The sequence below is a fragment of the Eutrigla gurnardus genome (assembly GCF_963514095.1).
Source record: "Eutrigla gurnardus genome assembly, chromosome: 15".
NCBI classification, from domain to species: domain Eukaryota; kingdom Metazoa; phylum Chordata; class Actinopteri; order Perciformes; family Triglidae; genus Eutrigla; species Eutrigla gurnardus.
This window is the reverse complement of record NC_139938.1, coordinates 2870378-2893686: the sequence shown is the minus strand read 5'-3', so window position 1 is coordinate 2893686 and position 23309 is coordinate 2870378. Positions and strand designations below refer to the sequence as shown.

Sequence of the window (23309 nt, the reverse complement as noted above, 5' to 3'; positions counted from 1 at the left end):
GCGCAAGGAGTGCCCTGGGGGTAGGGTGGAGGACGGAGGCAGGGACGTAGGAGGAAGGGGCAGAGGAGAGCAGAGCAGGGGGAGACGGAGAGAGGCAAAGTGGAAAAGAGAGGGTGATGATGGCTGTCATACAGTGAGCTATAGCATATGCTGTAGCGCAGAACAGAGTGGTGCGGCAGGGGGAGGACAAGCATCACTGCACAGGGGAGGGGGGAGAAGGGGAAGAGGCTGAGGGAGAGGAGGGGGGAGGCAATCAACTCAGCACCTCTCCTCCACCAGGAAGAGAAACACAGCGGGACAGGCCCAGGAGAAGAGGAAGCACTCACTCTCACGCGCACACAGTCAAAGACACCCTGATGACCGGCCAGGTGAACGTGTAGAGGTCAAAAGGGAGCTGGTGCGGGGACGGGGTCGACGGTGTACCCCCCGCTGGCCTGGCTGGTCCACAAGAGCGCAGGCCGGTCCTGGGAAGAAGAAGAAGAAGAAGAAGAAGGAGTCTGCCGGAGAACGAGGGGTCAGCTCCCCAAGTCCTGTTTCTTCTGAGAGCCGTGCAACCACTCCATCACCATGGGGGAATGGACCATTTTGGAGAGGCTGCTGGAGGCGGCTGTCCAGCAGCACTCCACCATGATTGGCAGGTAAGGCTCTGGTGGATTTTTGTGGTTTAACTCCTGGTTTTGTTTCTGCTGATGAGCTGGGTGTTTTCATGTATATGTTATTCTTGTATCAGTGGATGAACCCCCTCCTCAGGCTTGTCCCAATGCTCTCCTCTGTTCTACAGTCCCCCACAGTCATCTCTACCTCCCCCGTCCTTTCCTCATCCCTGCTCTCTCACCCGTGTCCTCCTCACCCATCATTAGTTAAGGGATAAACTTATTCACATCATCAATAGCAGGCTTTTCAGGGCATTAGGGTTAATTCAGAGAGGTTCCTGTCTTGATACTACCTTATAGACTAGTTATTGATAGATAATGCTTGCTGCCGTTGGCCACAGACCAATAGGACAGAAGGAGGTGAGGGGAGTGGGAGTGAGAGGAGAGCAGAGGTGCGGAAGATGAAAGGATGTGAACAAAGCAGGTGTGGAAGGTAAAATCAAAGGGGGAGTAAATGGCTCTGAACTGAGACAATAAAAAACAAGTTCATGCAATCTGGTCTTATGAGCAGACATCATAGTGAAGGTCTGATTGGATCGTTTCCCATATTTTGTGTGAGAATGGTTTGTGGTGGAGGGTTGAACAGATGAGCTTTCAGTTTGATTAGCAGTGGAGACATGCCATGGAGACATGCTGTAAAATCTGTGTGAAAAACAAAAAGTGCTCCACATCATCTCTGTGTGATTAATGACATGCAAAGGTGGCATTTTCCACCCATTAAGCACAATCCAAATGTCACTCTGGGAAAGCGTGTCAAAGTGAAACCCGGGTGTATAGATTTGTAAATCAAAAATTGCTTTTCAGTCAAAAAAAAGAGAAGAATTTGACTGCACCGCTGTGCTCATTAACCCAGACCTCAGGTAGTCCGCAGCAAGGGCACGACCCAACCTTCTCTCCGCTGGAAGATGTGTGCGTTCCTCTGTGTGAAAAAGAGTGAAAAGTGGCTCATGCCTTGATTCACTACACTAAGCAGTGTGTGCACAGAGCCATTGACGATATCCTTCAGCGTCATTGTAACTGCACCAGAGCAACAGAGATGATGTGAGCCGCATTAAAGCCGAACTTCTACTGATCAGAGATCTGGAACCATGTGTGATGGAGATTTTCCTTCCAATCAAACGCTACACCAAGTCATTTCAGTGTGTTCTTCCTCTGTGGTTGAAAGTGCCTTCGAACAGTGAAATCACCTGGTCTAGTCCTCAGATGGAATGAAAACCTGCATAAAGTAGAGCATGTTGACTTGACTTAAAGATGCATTAAGCAATATTTTGTGCCATTAATTATACAACTCCCTCGTGCTTATGGGATTGGCAGTGCTGTCGGTATCGCTAAGAAATCAACATCTCGCTACGAGATAGCTTTTATAGCCATTTTCACGTCGTCGTTTTGGTTTCCGGAGTGACAAAACGAAAGCAATGTTGGTTCGTGTATAACGGTCTGCAGCCGCTCCCAACGCAGAAGCTAAAACGAGCTAATTGTATGCTAACCGCCCAGCGCAAAAACGTCAAAGAACCGAAGTAACCGGTGAAGAATTTGAACATTTAAGAAGCCAAGGAACATCAGGTATTGTTCTCATGAGCTGGAAGACCAAGCAAGGGCTAAACGCCAGTGAATATTGGAATTACATTCAACAGGTGGCCAGAAAAAGGAGACCAAAGGGATGTCCGTGTTGCTCTGTTTCTGCTGGATTTGTAAGTAGGCAACTGTTTGCTAACATGTTAGCCATAACAACTTCATAAGCTAATTGCTAACTGTTGTGAACTTGTTCTGGAGTCTTTCCGCCCCCTAGTGGTCAAGAATTACTTAATGCAGCTTTAAAATCCAGTCCTGGCAGCTGAATCAGTAACACCCTGTAAGCACAGGGCACAAAGAATGCTGAAAGTCAATCTTTGGATGATTCAATGACCGTAAGCCACAAACAGTTTTTCAGAGGCACAGAAGCAACTCTCAATTTGTCTGCTACCTCTTTCAAAAGTCATGATGAACACTGATGATGTAATGGCTCCCTCTTATATGCTAAATTTGAGCTTTTTGTTGATCATACACTACACTGGTTGAACATTAAAAAAAGGGTTTCCTGAATACCTAAAATACATATAGTCAAATGAGCAGTGGCTCAATTCAGAATAGTCCTTTGTGCACCAGTTTTTGTTCCTCATATGAATCTTCTAGATTAATTACCCGCTCTGTCAAAACTTCCAAGATGGCATCAGATAGTGGAATGATATTATGAACCAGTAAAATAATTTCGTCATACAGTGAGTAGTTTGAGTGTGATGCCCAGGACACCAGCCATGTGCTACTGTGCTGAATACAGTGAACTGCTCTGTAAATGATCCCTATGTGTTTTGTCTTCCCTCAGACTGTGTTTGTCCAACAAGACTCTCTAGTCGACCCTAGGGCATTAGCTGTAACATTAGCTGCTTTCCAATGAGATTCCCTCTCTCTACTGTGCTTGTCTATGCTATGCGAGTCAAGAAACATTGTGTTTGGAATCACTTTGTACAAACATTTTGCGAGTATCTCAGGCTGTAGATCCCTTAACTTGTTTTTACCGACGTGAGGCAGATTTTTAATGACATCCCTGTTAGACAGCTTGTTTGCAGATTATCATGATAAATGTACACGAGGATTCTTATGCAGTTTGGTGGACAGAGAGATCTTGGGTTAGGGTGTAGCAGTTTATTACTAAGTGGTGGTCTGGATCTTGTTTTTGACCCGTAGAAAGGCATTTTCAGACGTTAGACATTTTTAGACAATCTTAGCAATAACACAAAAGCTACCGAAGATAAAGACTTGATTCCCAATCCTAAGCATGTGTCTGCATGGTCAGGAAATCAACGACACATAGCATTTAAATTATCAGAATGATGTTTTTGGATGTACCAGCAAGTTGGAGAATTGTTCACCACTGGCACAGTTTTGTGCTGTAAAGATGCCTCCTAGATTGTTAATGAGCAACTCCACCCTAAATCATATTTGGAGTCTAAATTGTTGCACTGACCTCTATGGGTTGAAAGGTTCAAGTCTGTTGCACCACTGACCACACCCAACAACACCAGTTGGGTGTGGTCAGATGTGGTCTATTGCACTTTTGAACACAACCAACTGTGATGTAGTGTTTGCACTGTTGTGCATTGTGAAGTCCTCCACTTCACGGGGTGTGGCCGGAGCATGCAGCAACCCGCTAGATGGCATCACATGTAGGATGTTCAGCCTGTGTGTAGTTTCTTTGAAAAGAGTGTGCATGTGTGCGCTTGCAGTTCAAAGGATGCAGTTCCAAAGAGCAGAACAGTGATGTCTCCCCATGGCTGAAAAGTCTCCCGCGCATCAAAACTTTGGAACACGGTTGCATGTCGGTCATCTGTCTGAGTGCCAACCCTCTCTCTTGCAACGTGAGGATGTAGTCCCACCACGAGACACTGTCAGATAGCATTGTTGGATGTCCAAGCTGTGTAATCCAGCTACAATTAAGCTGTTTCTTAATTGTAGGTTTTAAGCTAACCCATGCCCTGGCATAGGATAGAGAATGAGCCTAGGCTATGTCACAGTGTTAAAAATAGAAATGGACCATCTCTACGCAGTGGCATAGGTTAGCTTAATTATGGTCTTTGAAAGAGACAGACAAACTGAGAGTTGCTTCTGTGCCTCTTGACTAACCACAGGTGGCTTTGCATATTATGACTCATTCAAAGATTAATGTGTGTGTATTGCGTATTGTGATTTCCATATGCCTGACTTCTAACTGGGCAGTTTGTGCATGGATAACCAACGACTGTAATCGTGATTACACAGTGAAAGAAATAATTGTCAAGGCTGCATTAATATGGTGTTAAAACAGTCTCACCTCATTCTCCAGCCCAAACCAAATTTACTGTATGTTCACAGTAGTAATGACCCTGGGGCATTCAGCAGTAGATAAGTATGGCCTGTAACATTCATTACATTTCTAGATGGGTAGAGGTAACCTACCAACCAGCGAGGACAAAACCAGGGCTATACATATACTTGGCGCAAATAATTAAAATACAAATATTTTTGGGCTTAATCGATCAGAATTGTGGAGCAAACAGTACAAATATTGTTACAAATATTTCTTTGCAGAGACTGTGTGTTGTCTGACTTTCAAAGCAGCATGTTGCTACACAATAACATCAACATCACAAGGAGGGAACATCACATCATGCTCTCCATAGAGTTCTACATACCAGATTGTTTTTCACCAAAGTTGATATTTTTGTGCTGATATGCTGATGATGCAGTGGTATTCTGTTTATCAAGCTTAACACCAGTAGCCTTAATAATGCTTTCAGTTCAATACGTCGTAAGATGTTGAACACATAATGCTCATTTACACTTATACACTCATTTCATACTTTATATCTTTTCAAAAGTATCATAGTAGTAAGAATCATGTAAAATTGTGTTTCTACAATTATAAAATAATACATTCATTGTTAAATTACTTTGTTAATTCTTTCTTTTTGATTTATTGCTTATCATATACCAGTAGGTATTTTAAAACCGTGACAATATACATCCTCATGCATCTAAATGTAATCCAGAGAGCAACTGCTTGTATACTTTGACAATCGGCCAAAAACTTGGATTTGTCCAGACAACACAAACCATTGAATGTCGAGGGCATTTGTCCAGCATACAGGGTCATCTCAACAGACCAGGTAGATCACTTTCCATGTGAAATGCCTCTTTTATTTTCATTAGATAAAGTTATTTAACTTTTCAGATTGCCCTCAAAACTTCATGTAAAAATCCAAATGTTCTCCTATCTAACATTTCGGTGATAGATACCGGCACATACAGTGTATTCAAACATGACATACTACATATTTACTCTTTGGTGTGGTGCTCAGGTGTTTTACAGACCACAGGTGTGCTTGTGTGTGTGTTCTACCGTGAGAAGATGAAGCCTTTGGGTTTGGGCTGTACACCTTGCAGGTAGGAAGGAAGAAAGAAAGGAAGTATGTTGATGCATCTTCCCCTATACTGCAATGCTGTAGTGAGGTCAGTGCCAAAGACAAGTAGAGCGAGGAGGGAAAAAAGGCAGAGATAATGGAGGAGTGAGTGATCTAAGGATGATAAAATAAGAAAGGCTGCCGGATAGAAGGATAGAGAGGAGAGGATGTGAGCTGTAGGACAAAAAGAGGATACAGGGAGCTTCCTTGGGGGAGGAGCAGGAGACTGAAAAACAGGAGAAGTTTTTTCTCTGCAGAGGTTGGATGCTGAGAATCTGTGTCAGAGCGCCTTCCTCCGAAGCTGCCGACTGACCCTGCTGCTGAGGAAACGGTCTGCACACACACAGCATGTGTCCTCCGCATTGACGAGGACTTCTAAAAATAAACAAGACATATGTGTTTTTTAATGTCACATTCGTTTGCATGTAACGCTCTGCAGTCATCATAAGAGGTGAGGGCCAAGCCATCCTGAGAGGAATTACATGCAATATTCACCGTGCAAACACAGCAGTGCCGAATAAAGAACGGCTTTAATAAGAGGCAGACACTCCCTGTTGTTAAAGATGTAATGAACTCATCATGGATTTTGCATTGCATTTCATATATTACATTTATTTCAGAATAGTTAATAGAAAATAAATCATTTCATGTATAAGTTATGTACTCCATAAAACAATCCATCTAACTTGTATTTGTTTTTTCCCCTCCAATCTATTATTTAACATCAATCACTCCCCACTTTAGAGTTATAAGTACTTCATAAAATCTTAATAAATGTTATGTGGCCCTTGTTGCAAGTTGCAACTGATGTCAAGTTATTCATTAAAAATGTATGCAGGTTTGTCCAGCCTTTCAAGGTAATGGACAACGTGGTGAATGAAACACCTTGTTGCCCTTTAACTCTGTTTGTGTGGTAAAACATAGCAGCATACAAATGGACACTCTTGAAACCCAGTCTATCTACATCCTTCCTTTCTGGCTCTAAAAGCAAAATACAGACGACGCTCTGCCTAAAAGCCGTTCACCCCCTGTAGTGTTCTCTCTCCACTTTGCTGAAATAGGTCAGGATATCCACAAGAAGAAGGTACCCTACTTCTCCCAAAATAATTTGAGATGTAGGAATGCTCTGCTTTAATGAGGGCACCTTCCTGTCCAGTGGTGAAATCAAATACATTTCATGTATCGCTGATAACAAGCTTCCTATAAGAAAAACCTTCTTCAAGCTTGGGTTGCAAAGCAAAACAATGGAAGCAACATTTCAGCGTTTGACAGGACCAGTGATCCGTCATCCCTTGGCGAGGAGCGCCACCGTCTTCTAAATGAAACCACTCCTCTGTGCATCTAGAGTTGTCATTTGTTTATTTGTGTAGCGATCCCTGATGTTGAATGTTATTGATTGTAGTGTTCGACAGGGGGATTTTGCCAGTAAAGCTGAGCTCAGCTTTCGTTGAGGGCAGGCGATTATTCATTCCAGCAGCATATTGATGGTGTGTGTATGAGCTTTACCGGGCGTGTAATGTTTCCCAATACATAGCTTAAATGTTCTTTATTTCAACGATTTCCCCCACGTGTTAGAATTCCTTAATGAGGTTAGGACAGGTTTTCTTTAGTTTTAATGACCTGTCTTTAGACACCAAAGCTCTTATAAGCCAGAAGTAATAGTACAATGTTGTGGGTCAAAATGTATGGCTCTACTTGCAGCCACAAGTAGCCTGTGCAGAGATTTGATTTTAAATCTGTGTGTTTTGCCATAAATCTTATGGAGTGGTTAAGATACAATATAGTCACAATTTTGAAAGACCTGCTTTGGGTTTGTTGTAATAAACCATAATTAATGACTGTAGTCCAATGAACATTGATCCATTTATCTGATAATCAAATGCACTAAATTATATTTATAACGTCTTAATTAAGACTTAATTTAGTAATTATATTTAAAAACAAAGGGAATGTAAGGAACCATATCTACATTTTCCTTTTTTCCATTCCAAGAAAACATCTATTTTAATTGCTGTAGCAGGTGATTCATTCAGAGTGCATTTTTAATTACAATGACGTGTCTTCATAATGAACACAGTATGCTCTTACACGTGGGAAGTGCAGTGTGTGCTTGAATGTGTTTTGTATCATCTTTTTTACAGTGTGGTTAGTGTGTTTCTAATGTTCAGAGTAGATCGCTGATTAAAATTACATAAAAAAAAAAATTAAATGCTGTGCACCAAAGTTAACATCAGGGTGGTGGCAAATCAAATTAAAGGCATGATGGAATTAAAAGTTTTAAAGCCAATTTATGTCGCAGAAATTCGCAGCCAAGAAGGAAGTTCTAGCATCAATTATCAGCAAAAGCCAGGTTGCATAAAGAAATATAAATAATCTGCCAGCAATTTGGGAAGTTGTCGTTCCTCAGAGTTAGTTGCCTTAAGACGTTTTCTTTCTGGGATAAAGAAACACTTTAGTCAGAACTTGATGTTGTGCAGCAACGACAGCTGATCAACATTTTTATATTAGCAATGGATCATAAATCAACATGTAATATGAAAGGGCTCCGCTCAAAGTGCTGAAACCACAGATAAGCATCACCCAACACTGCAGGTCCCGTTTAGCTCATTGTTTTGGGTTTCACAGACCATAGTGACAGATATTTAGAGAAGCTTCATTCAGAACTAAAATAATTGAGAAAAACATTCCATGTTCACGTCAGATCAGATTTCATCCTTGAACCCTCGATCTTCTAGTCAGCCGGGTCAGGGACCACTGTGACTGAGGAGCCGTGTCAGTGTAACCAGGATAGAATCAAAGTATATTTATGAGTGCAATTTTGCATCACATTCACCCCATGCAATATTAAACACGGCTCTTAAAAGTTTCCATCACGTGATTGTCAACGTGTTAATAAGTTATGACAACAACTGCAGCCATGATAAATTCATTTGTTTTGTAATTCCAGTTCACCACAACTGAAAGGAGAGAAATGCGAGATAAAACGAATTCATATGTATATGCACAAGAGGTGCTTTACCTTTCTTGAAAATAATTTGTAGCGAGTGAGTCCAGTCCTGTTGAAAGGGAAAAGAAGTTTGAATTTTAGTGAGTTTATACACTTTTCAGTAATTACATGTCACATTGTGTTGCTGCACTGATCATGTACAGCAGAGCTCCAATAGTAAGATGAAATCACATATTAAGCAAAATATGCTGGTTTGGAACCTGAAACCTGTTTTCAACTTTCAAGTGATTTTAGACAGAAATACTTTAGCATAATGTTTGCAGCCTTAGCTCAGACAAAAGGATCATTTTAGATTTTAAATGTATAAAGACAAGTGGGATGGAAGAAGCTGCATCTGGTATACACTGACATCATCGCCACGCATGGTTAGACTGTGCAATGAATTAATAGAAATGTCTTCAAACATAATATCCTCCAGCTTTGTCTGTTTTGTTTCAACAAAGGAGTGCTTTGGAGAAAAAGACATAAAAAGAGGATTTTAGCATATTTTAATTGTAAGGTACTATCATAACTCAAAACCTGTTTGTCTATCTCAGCCGAGGTACGACTGATTCAGGCACCTGTAGTGTCTCCCCCAATGTGTTTCTCCTCTATTCCTGAAAAACATCTGGAAGTCATTTCCTTCAGAGTTGTTGAATGAGCATTTTACATTCCTGCATGCCTTGTGGCACAAATATTCACAGTTTGAAAAGCCCTTTTGTGTAAAATCCCAAATATCAGAAAGAGACCGGGGGTATTTTTAAACAATTTCATTTTTATACTCCGTGTGAATTATGACTGATTAGTATTTAAAAGAAGAGGCCAGGAGTGAGTGAACCGCCACACAAGCTTAGCTTTATATTAATGTATTCATCACGCCGACTCTTAGTGGCACCTCAGGCGGTCATGCAAGTCTGCCTGATGCGTGGGCAAGACCTAAAACTATTAAAACTGTTTTAGAGAGGAACAGTGGATGAGGGGCGGGAGAGAAGAAATGTCTGCACTCTGATAATTAAGCTGCCTAATTCCTCTGCTTGGTAAGGTCTTTACCCATTATGTGCTGCCATCAGCAATCAGTGGAGCTTATTATGGTGAGCATGCGGGCGGGAAGAATATTTTTACTCAGGGTCTCTGTGCAGATGATGCTGCACTTAGCCCGTCCTTCAGAGGACTGTCAGTTTATAGAGACTCAGGCTTCCTACGTGCAGATATACTTTAATACAGTATGATAATACACTTATATTCACAATGTTTGTGTGTGTGTGTGTGTGTGTGTGTGTGTTTGTGTGTGTGTTGTCCCAATGCATCTGCTCTTGTGCTCCGAGGCAATTGTTGTCTCTGGAGGCTGGCGACAGCAGCTGCTGCATGAATGAACGTGTCCGTGTGTGTGTGTGTGTGTCCGTGTGTGTGAGTGAGTGTGTGTGTGTTTGTGTGAAAGCCTCTGGGAAAGGCAGAGCCTGCATGTCCAGCCGACACCAGCTGAAGAACAGCTACTATGACACTATACACACAATCTCACAGGTCGATCAGCTGCCCACAGATCAGTTTGTATAGTTAAACAGCAGCAAAGTATCACGTCTTTATTTCTTTCCCTCGTCGTCCCCCTAGACATCAATATTTAGCTCTCACTAATGCAGCACAGGGGTGAAAATAACTTGCACATGTGAGCCCAATTCAGGGATACAGACACGATTCATTTTCTTCCAAATCTTATTAAATCTCTGGCACAGTTTAAAAAAAAAGTCTCCAAAAACATAATGATGAGTCTGAAGGGAGGTCCTCCGGAGAGAGTGGGCGGCTAAATGAGGTGAGTGGTGACTGATGTGTGAGATCATTTACTGGCAATCCGCGTTAAAGGAACCATGTGACGGATCCACAATGCACTGCAGCGCCAGCATCGTTTTAATGCGTTACTTTTCCAATTAACTCAGCCAGTGGCCTTCTTTTCATATTCTTCCCTCGATTTTGAGATAAAAAAATCCCAAATCTTTTTCATCATTTATGTTGGTTATTGAATATTCTGCAGGTTCAGGCTGTCTTGTCCTGATCTGCACTAACGTACAGTTTTGGTTCGACGCTCTGCAGGACTTAAAACACTGATGTTTGCAGATAACCTTCGTCCGCTACTTTCTGCTAATGCAGCAATCTGCCCTGTGCTGATTATCCTGTTATCCAACAGTAGAGTACACACACACACACACACACACACACACACACACACACACACACACACACACACACACACACACAGCACAACACTCAATACTTGCAATGCCTTGGAATTTTTAAGGACATAAATCTGCCCAACAAACAAGTATAGACAGAATATCTGCAGTACAGTACTTTAAAAAGTTTTCTATGTGAGAAAAGACAATAAGTACGTCTGAAAAATCCTTATTGTTGAGGTGAACAAAGCTGCAGTGGTTCCTTGTAAAGAAGCAAAGCAGTGTGTTGTTAACTCCAACTGTCATATATTTACACATGATTGGATAGAGAATTGGAGTTATATGTCGAGAATTAACTTGGTAATTCTGATCATTTTAATTTACAATAATAATTTACACTTTACCAAATTGACAAAATGATAAATCCAACTTATAGCTGAGTGCTTGTGTGTCAAAGGCATAAAAGCCGCTTTAAAACTCAATGTCCAATGGTAATGAGGAAGTTTGTGGTCTGCATAGCACAAAATAAGAATTACACACTGCAAATAATTAAAAAGAAATGTAACCGGAAACAGAAGTGGATATATTATTGAATCCTTTTTACCATGAAGACCCATCCAGTCTCTGCTCGAGTACAGAGATGTGGATCGCAGGCAGACTTAGTGACATTTAGTTAATGCTATTATGATGTAGGAATTATCACTGGCATGGCAAGAAGCAGCTCTTAAATAGAAGCAGACAATGAATGCAGACGTGCTTGTAAGCTGATTTCTATCCTGTTACACCGTTTTAAATCAGCATCCAGAGCCGCAGATTGTCACGCTGACGGCGAACACGGCCGGAGTCCTGGATCCTAAACAGATATTTACATATAAATGAGCAGCGTTGATCACAGCTTTTTGTCTCACTGAGCAGAATGCGTCAAATGAGTCCTGTTGGTGCAAAGAAGCATCAATACCAGCCCATTGGTCAAATCCAATGTTGGCGAACGCCATGCCAACGGCCGATACATCGGCTCACTGCAAAGGATCAGAAAGTGACCGACTGTAAATCACACACAACCTGCATTAAACTTCTGGAAGGCCAAAGGTGCAGAGACGCTTTACTAGATTGTGTTTCCAAACATGCTGAAAGCCAGTGTAGCGTATATATGCTCCCAGCTGCTCCGAGCGCTGACGACCGGACATGTTTGCCATTTTGCACAAGTCACACACATGGCTGACTCTCCCTCTTTGTCTTTGTGTCCTTGTGTCTGTCTTCCTCACACGGCAAAAAAAAAAAAACACCACACACACAGAGGCATGCTCTCCAGGTGGAGCAGGAACAGTCCTGCAGCGGCGCGCTGCTCTATTTTAAGTCTGTTTCACGCTATCGCGTGTTCCTCTGCTGTACCTCTTAACTTGGAGCTGAAAAATGTCCTCATTGAAAGACATTTTATTTTTTCACTCCTCATAACTTTTCAGACCTTTCTCACAATTTCACTGTTTTTTTCCTCCATACCTTGGAGTTTGCTGGTGCTAATTTGCTGGTTGCTGGTTGCTGGTGGTTCAGCAGTTTCTATGGACTCTCATTTGACATAAAAACCAGAAGAAAAGACTACTTTTTAAAAAATGCACAGCTGTATTATGTTTCATCAGTGAAAGGACATTCATATGTACTGTAGCTGCCATTAACCCCGGTTGTTCTAACCCACCTGGGTCGCCTCCCATCCTCCTGTCCCTCAGTTGCCTCGGGTGGCCCCCTCATGCTCAGAAACACGTGTCATCTAAGTAATTGGCTCCCCCACGCAGGGAGTGTGCACATCCACTGCATTGTGGCATAAATAGCAGGGAGCCCCATGATGTGCAGGCTTTCCTCGCTCATTAGAAAGAGCTGACGGTGCAGCTCCAAAACCCCAGTCCTCCTCCGCAGTGCTCCTGCTGGATCGACACCAGAGAATAACAGTGCAGCGCACCAGTCTCTCAGAGGCCTTGAAAAGCAGCTGCACTGCTCTGTAGCTCCTCCAGCCCCTGGACACCGCTCTCTCTCTCTCTCTCTAATCGCAGCAGTGCACTAATGAGGCACATTGGGAAGTCCAGCCCGTTTGTAGACGATGCCACCTGTATGGTTCAGCATTTAGTTGCTAATAATCAGCATTCAAAATTAGACCATTTAAACAGTCAAACTGTGAGCTTTGCAACAATGAAGAGATTTTGGAATACGATGCAACAACACTAATCCTGATACAAATGGACTGCTGAATGGAAATCATTGTTTAAGCATGAGTGATGCGCAGTCTCACACACACACACACACACACACACACACACACACACACACACACACACACACGCACACACACACACACACACACACACACAAACATTCATGCATGAACATACCCATGAGCACACGCACACGCACACATACACAGGTCAGTCTGACACCTTGCCTGAACCGTTCTTTCTGTTGCTCTGAAATTGTTTTAGGGTACTAAAACAAGCATCCGCTCGCCAGTTAGATCATGTTAAAGCAAGACTTGCCATCGACTTGAAATGTTCAGATATTTCCTGGAGCTCTGTGCATTTGTTCCTCACTAACTGACATTACCTGTCTCCCTTTCGCCCCCTCCCTTTCCTGCCCTTTCCTTCTCCTTCTGTCTCTCTGCAGGATCCTGCTGACAGTGGTGGTGATTTTCCGTATCCTCATAGTAGGCATAGTGGGGGAGAAGGTGTACGAGGATGAGCAAATCATGTTCATCTGCAACACCATGCAGCCCGGCTGCAACCAAGCCTGTTACGACAAGGCCTTCCCCATCTCACACATCCGCTACTGGGTCTTTCAGATCATCCTGGTGTGCACGCCGAGCCTGTGCTTCATCACGTATTCTGTTCACCAGTCTGCTAAAGCCCGCGACAGAAGCTACTCTCTCCTGCATCCTTACATGGATCATCACGGTCACGGTCACCACGGCCGCCACCACGACCACCACGCTCGCAAGCTTCACTCTCGCAACATCAACGGCATCCTGGTGCATCCCGACAGCAGTAAGGAGGATCACGACTGCCTGGAGGTCAAGGAGATCCCCAACGGACCCCGAGGGCTCCCCCAGACAAAGAGTGCCAAAGTGCGACGGCAGGAGGGCATCTCCCGGTTCTACGTCATCCAGGTGGTGTTCCGCAACGCGCTGGAGATTGGCTTCTTGGCTGGCCAGTATTTCCTGTATGGCTTCAATGTGCCAGGGATGTTTGAGTGTGATCGCTACCCATGCGTGAAGGAGGTGGAGTGTTACGTGTCCCGTCCCACAGAGAAGACAGTGTTTCTGGTCTTTATGTTTGCTGTAAGCGGCATATGTGTGCTGCTCAACCTGGCTGAGCTCAACCACCTCGGCTGGAGGAAGATAAAGACGGCCATGCGGGGGGTTCAGGCCCGAAGGAAGTCCATCTGCGAGGTGCGCAAGAAGGATGTTTCACACCTGTCCCAGGCCCCAAACCTGGGCAGGACCCAATCTAGTGAGTCAGCCTACGTCTGACAGAGGCTTCTCTACCTGGGGGCTCGAGGACCTCTTACATTTTGGAGAAGAGCTTTTCCCTGGCCCAGGACCCCCGTCACCATAAGGGCACAAAACTCTCCACTGCTTTGTTATTCAGGAACACAGACTGTGTAGTCATGATGAAGCATCAGTTCACAAACGAGACTCTGACAATTCAGGAGATAAGAATCACCTTCCTAAAAAGGCAACTGTCTTACTGTAACAAAGCTTACACTGAAAGCTTACATGATGCCTAGGTGACACTAGGTGCCTTCAAAGAACCCAACAGATACAACTGAGCAACTACTAATAATATTAAAATACTGTATAGATAGTTATCTGAAGTTCTTCATTATTTGCCTTTGCTGTAGGTCAGAAACAAACCCCCTCATTTTATAATGCGCATATGCAAGAGCTTAAGCGTGTGCATGCATACGCATGTGCGTGGGGGAAAAAAGCCAATGTCTGACTTAAGTCAAAAAATTAAATGCTAAGCTAATCTGAGTAACTGAGAGACAGATGATGTTATTTTGTCATTGTTCAATATTCGAGTAAAGTCACTCGAGGGGCAAACAAGCACCTTTTTTAAAGATATTCTAAGAAACTTACACAAAGTCAAACACAAAGACCATCAGCAGAAACTGGAACACGGTATTTATTGTCAGCGTTCCAGGCTATTTTTCTTAAAAATCATCACTCTTCATATTCGTAGGTGCCAATCACGCAGCAGACTGAGATTGGCCCGGGAGCTTTTGTTCAAACTGAGACACATGGTGCATTTAAGATGAGTTAGATTTACTTTCCAACACTGTGTCACGCAACGCGATGCTCTCACTGCCTGCAAGGCATGCTGTTTACTCTCAGATCCCACTGAAAAGAGTCACGAGCCAGTGTTTGCACTTTAGCTCATAAAGTGTGATTGCTGTCTAAGGGGCTGAATGGACTTATATAAAGAGTTTTTTCAGCTAAACAGAAAAAAAAGTATTGTAGTCACAAATATTTTAACGTGTAACCTCAAGCTTTTTTTCACAAGCAGATTTGGTGCCATATTTCAAAGTATTTGTACATAGATGAACTGTAATAATGACACTTAGCCTTTTTCCCTATGCGATGTAGATGGGCTTCACTAGGATGGGGAGCAGGGGTTTGAGTGGTAATAAAGATGAATCATAGATTGCCAGCTTTAACAATATGTATTATTAATGTGCCCTTTGTTAAGCCTTCGCCCTCTAATGGAGACTATACGTTCCGAAAAGTGTCCCCCCCCCCTCCCCCCTCTCGCCATGGACTTTGAAAAGGCATGTTACTGAAGCACTAATAGAATGGATAGATTATGACATGTAACTTAAAAAGAGACTGTTTTATTTATTTGCATCCTGCTCCTGTGAAATGTAATACTCAGCATGCATGAAGATGAAAAATATAAAGAGATATGAACATAGATCCCGTTGTGGGAATATTGAAAGTGAATACCTGAGAGGCTCCAGAACTGCAGCAATAATAATATATAGTATGTGGAAAAATTATGTGAATAAATTATTATGCAAACAGAGATTTTTGGCTGTGCTGTGTTTAACAAAATGCTGTGTCATTTTTTTTTATCAGGTGTTAATTAACTGGATCACAGTAAAGACATCTCATCACTACTTCCATGACTAATAACACACGCTGAAAATACGAATAAAAGTTCAAAAGGCTGCTTAAAATAATAACATTTAAAACAAATGTTTAAAATAATAAAGTAAAATAGAGAAAATGTACAAAAGTAATCATTGTGTGAGATGTTCATCATATACTTTGCAGGTAAATATTTACACAAAACATAACTATGTGATTGGTAAAGTGAAGTGTACATACAATATTTAATTACTACTTACAGAAACACTCAAGTACCTTAAATCAGAGGTTCTCAAAGTGGGGTCTGAGGACCTCTGGGGGTCCGCGAAATCATTTGCAACAAATTATAAAATTGTGCCGTGTCATTTATTAATGCATATCTACAGATGGGGACCATTTGCACCAATAAAACAAGCATATTGTGTCCATTACTCCCACCACGTTAACTTTGGGCCAATAGAAACTCTGATACGATTGTGACATCACGTCAATCTGTCAATCACACTTCACTCCCGCTGCTGCTTTGCTTGGCAGAGGCCTGTTAGCAACCTTAAAGAAAGCCAGAAGACTTATTTGGTCGCTCAATGCATGGCTAAAAGTAAGAGCCACAAACAATCACACAAGAACTCACACTTCCAGCAGCGGTTAAATGTGCTTAATCTGTGTTATGATTATGAGGGGGTCAATGGAAAATGTTCTCCCCTGTAAGCCGGGGTCCCAGCCCCAAAACGTTTCAGAACCCTTTCCTTAAACCAGCTTCATTGCACTCATTCCTCGCCAAGCCTCAATTTGTGGCTCGCATCACTGGTGAAATAATATAGGGCCTTACTTTTCTCTGAGTTTTGTCAACATAAGAATAAGTCGACTCTGAAGAATCCATGAAATGAGCAGCTACAAACAGAATCTCACATCAGAAACATCAGAAATTAACTGATTCACAACTGAAAGTCAAACTTAAATAGCAGCGAGCGGATCCACAGACTTTAGACACGTGAAAGTCGGGGGGGGATTTAAAAAAGTGGGTGGTATATTATGACTCCTCCATAAATGATTCCACATACACTTACGTTATTCTACTGGTGAAACAATAGTGAGGGTCGCTGCCTTAAACCAACCGACCGAGCATCCATATGTGATGAGTTATGGATGAGAACAGGTTGCAGCGGCAGTGCTTGAGTAAATATACCTCTTTACCTTCCGTCACCGGTGGTGTACATGGCAGCGTGGTGCTACTGTAACATAAAATATACAGTAGCTTGTGCTGTGTATAATACAGTATGTACAACACAGATAGCAGAGTATACAACGCAGTGCTTTTAGCTGCGCTGATTCAAAACCTGCCTTCACATTTATTATTCAACGCTAAGAAATGATACATCTCGGAGAGATACATTAGTGCACTCTGAGATCCTGTTGATAAATTATAGATATTTAACCTGTGTTGCCATGATATAAAACTCCTGACTAAAGTAAATGTGTTTTTGCTCATTTCCACTAATAACTCCTATGTTTTTGCAGTGAAAGTGTATTTATATATATATATATAGTAAAATGATTCTAATACTCTAAGCTGTTTTTTTTCTCAGGTTGAGGTTTTGTACGCAGGTAAGTTATTAGAGAGGACTTGATAATTCCAGTAATGAACAAGGTTCCTGAGGGAGAGAGGAGAGATGTGTGGGGGCGGCGAACCTCTTAGTGTTATTAAACCGTCAGGCGTCATGTGAATGTCCTGGGGAAACACTGAAAGCATAGAGGGACTAGAGGAAGAGGGACAAGGGTGATGATGATGATGGAGAGGCATGTTAATAAAGCTGATTGTCTGATAGGATGTAAAGTAATGAATTTCATCGTTTTTCATTCACTTAAAGGGCCACGCTGTGTTCTCATTGACATGTGGACAGCCGTGATTGGCTCTCTGCTGCGTGCCGATATACATTCACATCAACAAGCACCCACCTAGCAGTCAATAAATGCCGAAACAAAAGCCTTTCTGAGGATGTAGCCCGGCCGGGTTAGGGTTAGGGCCGGTTGCTGTGGTGACACGGGGACAGTAATGATGTTAAACTCCACAGAGACTACAGTAGCGAAGGGCAGAAACAGCACTGCACCATCCACCATTAGACTCATTCACTGAGAAAGTGAGAGGCTCATTGTGCTTCGCCTGGCTAAGCTAAATCTATCTTTAGTGAGAACTCCCTGTTATTTGGTGTAAAGTAGATAAGAAACGACAAACCCCTATATAATAATACCCCTGTAACACTAATGTCTTGGTGAGACTCTGACTTTAGGTGCAGGCAGGGCCGGAGTGGGACTCATTTTCAGCCCTGGAGTTTCATACCTCAGACCGGCCCACTTTAGATCACGACCTATTATATTAAAATAATGTAATTATAAATTTACATGTTAAGCATACAATAGCGCACTGTTCTCTAAAGCCTTGTAATTCCGTGTATTTTTTCTAAAATAATTCCAATTCAGTGGAAGTAATGGTTGCTTCACAATGGGGATTTATTTGTTGTTTTTTTGTTGCTTTTTTGTTGTTTCGGTGATAAAAAGTATTTCGGCCGAGAACCGAAAATGCGCTTTTGGACCATTTTCGGCCAAAGATTTTCGGTGGCCAAAAATTCGGTGCATCCCTAGTTACAACGCCACGCAATTCTTTGACTTGATAGGCTAATTAATTCACTTGAACGGTGCAGGTAAAGTTGCATTTTGTTCATTATCTTGTCTTACCCGTTTCATCGTCTTCATTGGTCGTTTCAGACCGCGAGCACGTTTGAATGAAAAAGCTGCCGATTTTTGCACATTTGGCTGCATCTGTCTCCAGGGCTTTTCTCTTTTTAATCCTCGCTTTTTCTGCGCCACCCTTGCTCTTTTTATTTTCCATTTTGGGTTATTATTTTCCTTGTACATCTGTGGTTGGAGCTAGGCAAACACCACTGAAGTGTGCGGACTAGTGCACGACACGTACGTTACGTCAGGCTGCGTCTGCGTCTGTTTCTTGTTGGTGGGCGTGCCCTTAACCTGTGTCCGCGTCCCAGTTTCATTGGCATGATCTAACAGACCGCCAGCTCCCTGATATGACCAGCGACAGCGGTAACAGCATACACGTGATACCCACTCCACTCAGTGCCATGACTGAACACCGGCACAAAATAAATAAAAATAATAATTGAACACCGGCCCTCGCGGCCCAAAAGTCAGACCGGCCCACCGGGAATTGTCCTGGTCCTCCCGATTAGCCACTCCGGGCCTGGGTGCAGGATAGCAGAGCAACCATTATTTTTAGTTGTACACATTCAGATTCCTCGATTGAACGAATATAATTTCAATATTTTTAATGAACATTATAAATGTTCTGACCCTCTTCAGCTTTATGAAATTTCATCATACAGTACACTGCCAGTATACTGGTAGTCAGTATCAGCCTGACTGGAAGATAAGAGGGTGTTTCTATGGGCTCAGATCAACAGAGCTGTCACTCAACACCCACATACCTCCAAATGCAACCTACAACTTCATCCTACCTGCTCACTCCTGCATTTAAGCATGCAGATAGATGGTTAAAATCAGTCAGATGACCGTCTGCGTCGGAAATAGACGCAGAGGGTCATCTGACTGATTTGAATGGAAATCCCTTTGCGTGCGACAGTGACGCAAAGAGGATATGACCAATCGTCAGTATGTGACGAGTAGGGATGAGACTGTGTTGCCACAGGAAAGGTTCGGCCCGTTATACCATGTTAGACATTAATAGGGGGCTGTGACTGACAAATAGAACAAATTAAGGAAATGGAACAAGATGGATGGGCAAGCTGGGCCAACACAACATATGAGCCATATGCTGGCTTCAGCCCAAATCATTTCCACAAAACTGAATTAGGTAATATATTTAACCCAGATGTAAGCTGCTTTAACCATCTCTTAAACATGTTTCTCTTTGCTTTATCTCAAAGTGCTTCATGTTGCTTTTACTTGATGCACAAGATAAATCACTTTTCTGACCCTGACGCACCAATAATACAACTGATAAAATCCCTGTATGAATAAATGTGAGTTAGCAGGTTGACTGGCGTGATGATCCACTCGTTCACCTTTGCCTCCTCATCGAGTTTCCCTCTGCTCTGTGGCCTCCTCCCACCAGCTGATTCATTACCATCCCCACGATACGACAGCAATGAGCGAAGAATCATTTCATTATTCCTCTCCTGTGTTCCTTACATTTCCCTCTCTGCCTCTTCATTCATTCATAAAGATCAAATTGGAGTTGGCTTATTCCTCTCTGGAGCCTGCTCCGCTTCTAGCCTCTTAATGTTTCGGCCCATCAATTTGTGTCAGTCTCCATTCTGCTCTCCACAAGTGACTCGGTCTCCTCGCGTGATAGCCCCGCTTGGCACAGTCTCTCTGCCCTTCCTCTCTCTCTCTCCATCTGGTCCTCTCCTCCTCCACCTGACTCATTCCCCTCTCTTTCCACTGCTTCCTCCACCTCCACATTTTATCCTGCCCTCCTGCCTTCCCATGACCTTCTCTGTACTGTATCTAGGCCTGCTCTGGCTTTTCCACCTGGATCTCACTGGAATTTTCTCCTTGGTTTTATCTGTCAAAACTGCTGAAGCTAAAGTACTGCAGGAAAAAAGGCCTTCCTCACCCTCCTCTCTCTGTCTTAAACTGTCTTTGACCCTGATTCCTCCCTCTCCTCTCGCCACAAAGGATTTTGTCGCCACTTTCAAAGAGAATGCTGACAGTTTGTATTTTTCGAACGGAGACATCCTCTCCCAAGAGCTCTTCAGCTTTCATTATCTCCTTTTATAACTCGTTTGATGTAGGCTTGACACCTCACGCATCTCCCCCCACTAATTCTGGAAATATGACATATGTGGAGCAGACAATATGCAAGTTCTGTCTGTTGGTATTATTTAAAGTTGTCAAATCTTTAGTGGCCATCCTTCCAGATCCAGTCATGAAGAATGTGCCATCTTATTGGATTAATTCATTTTTGGGAACTTGGTGTGTGTGTGTGTGTGTGTGTGTGTGTGTGTGTGTGTGTGTGTGTCAGATTTGGGGTAGGTTATATATCTCTGAAATAAGCCCCGACAATACACTCACAAATCTGTCTCTGTTGCGGTTCTTCTGGTAATTTCATGATGTGACAAACTGTACGTCTGTGTGACTGATGTTTCTAATTTGGCCTATTTAAGATCACTGGTTGTGCAAAAATAAATCCAGCAATAATCCTTAACAGCGACAGAGCGTTGCACTTTTGACCCTCGCAAGTGGTCACAGAAAACGCCAGGTAGAAAATGAAATGATTTGGCAGTGTAAGGAAGTTGGTAATATTTCATGAGCAAAAATGTCCTTTCTACAGCTGCAGATTGATGTGTGAAAATGCATGTAACATATGGCCGTTCCCCTCATATCTTAATAAATGCTGCTCAAGAACACCTAATCTTAGGAGCACCTAAACTTGCATCACATGAAACTCTTTTATTTCTTGCCCAGTGATTTCAAAAGGTTGATGATGTGAGCAGTCGTGGGCAGTTTGATGCTGAGTTTATTATTGCAATCCTGCAGGGCTGTGCATTCTACTGTCAAACTACTGTATAAATACAATTTTACTATAATGTTGAAATCGTTTTAGTCCGTACTGGCAGTTTAACAGCTCTGCTTGTGAGAAATGTGAGAAGGAAACCGCCATAAGCAAGTTAAACTGCTTCTGTCCACAGAGCAGCTCCTCCCCATGGCCAGAGATAACATGGATTAACAACATTTAGCTCCTGCTGCATCCGTTCTCAGAGACACACAGAGTGAGACTTAGACTAAACAGCAACCCGGAGACATTTTTAAAATGCAATGAACAGAGCTGCATGCCATTGACATAAATGCTCAGTCCCTACATTATTCCCCAAAACAGTCAGGTGGGCTCCTGGCTCCTGTGCACCATACACACATCTAGGTTTCTCCCTCTACACCCATCCCCCACCCATGCACCTTGGCCTCCTTGATCAATAAACAGAGGTCAAATACATTAAATGGAAATCTAATCGTATTTTGTAATTGCACCAGATAGCATGTAGTCATCAATCAGCCGTGTGCCGTACAGCGGAGGATGCAGATGTTCCCGCTGCGGGTGTGACTTCAAAAACGTACGTGACGTATTAGAAAAACCGTGGCAGTCACATGTCTTAAGGGTAGAGGGGGCGATCATCTGATCTGAGCTGGAATGTAAACAAGTAATTACCTGATTACTGTCGTGAGTAATCACCCTCACCATCTCCACCTCCAACATGTGAGTTCTACTGTAGACCGTTTGTTTTCTCCGGTACAGCTGGTTCCCATCTCATAGCATAATCGAGTGGGGGAGGTGCAGAGCCGAAGATTTATTTGGACATTTAGGGGTCACATTTGAGAGGCTGAGTGTCAGCAGAGTGAATGTTCAGTGGTAAGGGTCACACTGGAACACAGCGCCTCCAAGAGGACCAAACTGCAAATGACAGTTCTTGTGTAAGAAAATGTATACAAGCAAATAATATTATAATCAGATTGTCATCAAGAGTAAAGAGTGTTTCTTCTCTACATCCGAGGTCACAATGTACTAAAAAACTGCTGCAGGACTGTATATTGGGATTATTTGACACATAGTTATCCAAGGACAGAAAACAACATATTCTACTGGCACATACAGACTCAAAGTGGAAAGTAGGTTGTGAATGAATGAATGGTTTAAACAGATGTTCCCTGTTGTGTCTAACTGGGATTTTGTCCTGAAGGATTAGGCGATGCAGGACCACCTGTGGTCTTAATCTAGACTTCTTTATTCATCCACATATCTCATCATCCCACCTCCCACAGCTCACTGCGACTGATGATCTGTGTATGAAACTAGATCAAGAGGTGATCCTGCACACTGGTTCAAAACATCGTCTGCTTATTCATTCACACTGTCAACACTGAAATGTGCAAAAGCTTTTCTTTACCATTAGTTCTGATGGTTTACTTCTCCATCACACGAGACACGACAGGCAGGACATTAAATATGAAATATGTTCTTTGCATGAAATGTTCTGGGAAAAGGAAGCTGAAATGATAATTCCCTTTCCCTGTCCCGCTGACATAGGCCTACTATTCAATATGTGGAGACCCAGTTTCAAGGATCGACTGTACTCCATCACGTTAGCATCTCGTTTCAAGCTGGCAGTTGGCCACAGGAGCTCTCACACAAATATGCAAACATAATCAGGACCTCAGTCCCATGCCTACTACAATGAGGCAATACATTAACAAAGGTTGAAAGGATACACAGCATCCTTGGCTTTGTACCAAATATTAAGATTGAATGATTTTACTCTCTTGATAGTCATAAGCTTTCAACTACAAAGTAAAACCTGTATGTGTTTTATTTCA

The 23309-nt window shown here is 42.7% G+C and overlaps 1 protein-coding gene across 2 annotated transcripts; it reads left to right on the top strand.

Annotated features, from left to right (window-relative positions):
- The first annotated feature begins 459 nt into the window (after window positions 1-459).
- Window positions 460-15843, top strand: gjd1a (gap junction protein delta 1a). 2 transcript variants are annotated; one of them, XM_084029825.1, is made up of 3 exons: window positions 460-638; window positions 2288-2344; window positions 13430-15843. In XM_084029825.1, the coding sequence occupies exons 1-3, from the start codon at window positions 568-570 to the stop codon at window positions 14289-14291; spliced, it is 990 nt and encodes a 329-aa protein (XP_083885951.1). In that variant the 5' UTR covers window positions 460-567; the 3' UTR covers window positions 14292-15843. The 2 variants fall into 2 exon arrangements, with proteins under 2 accessions (XP_083885951.1, XP_083885952.1); XM_084029826.1 differs by lacking the exon at window positions 2288-2344 and having other exon boundaries at window positions 475-638.
- Window positions 15844-23309: the final 7466 nt, after the last annotated feature.

What these genes read in the sequence shown, in the direction of transcription:
- gjd1a (XM_084029825.1), top strand. Translation starts at nt 568, where the DNA reads ATGGGGGAATGGACCATTTTGGAGAGGCTGCTGGAGGCGGCTGTCCAG. An exon ending in CACTCCACCATGATTGGCAG is followed by an intron (nt 639 to 2,287) that starts GTAAGGCTCTGG and finishes TACATTCAACAG; the next exon opens with GTGGCCAGAAAAAGGAGACC. An exon ending in GCTCTGTTTCTGCTGGATTT is followed by an intron (nt 2,345 to 13,429) that starts GTAAGTAGGCAA and finishes GTCTCTCTGCAG; the next exon opens with GATCCTGCTGACAGTGGTGG.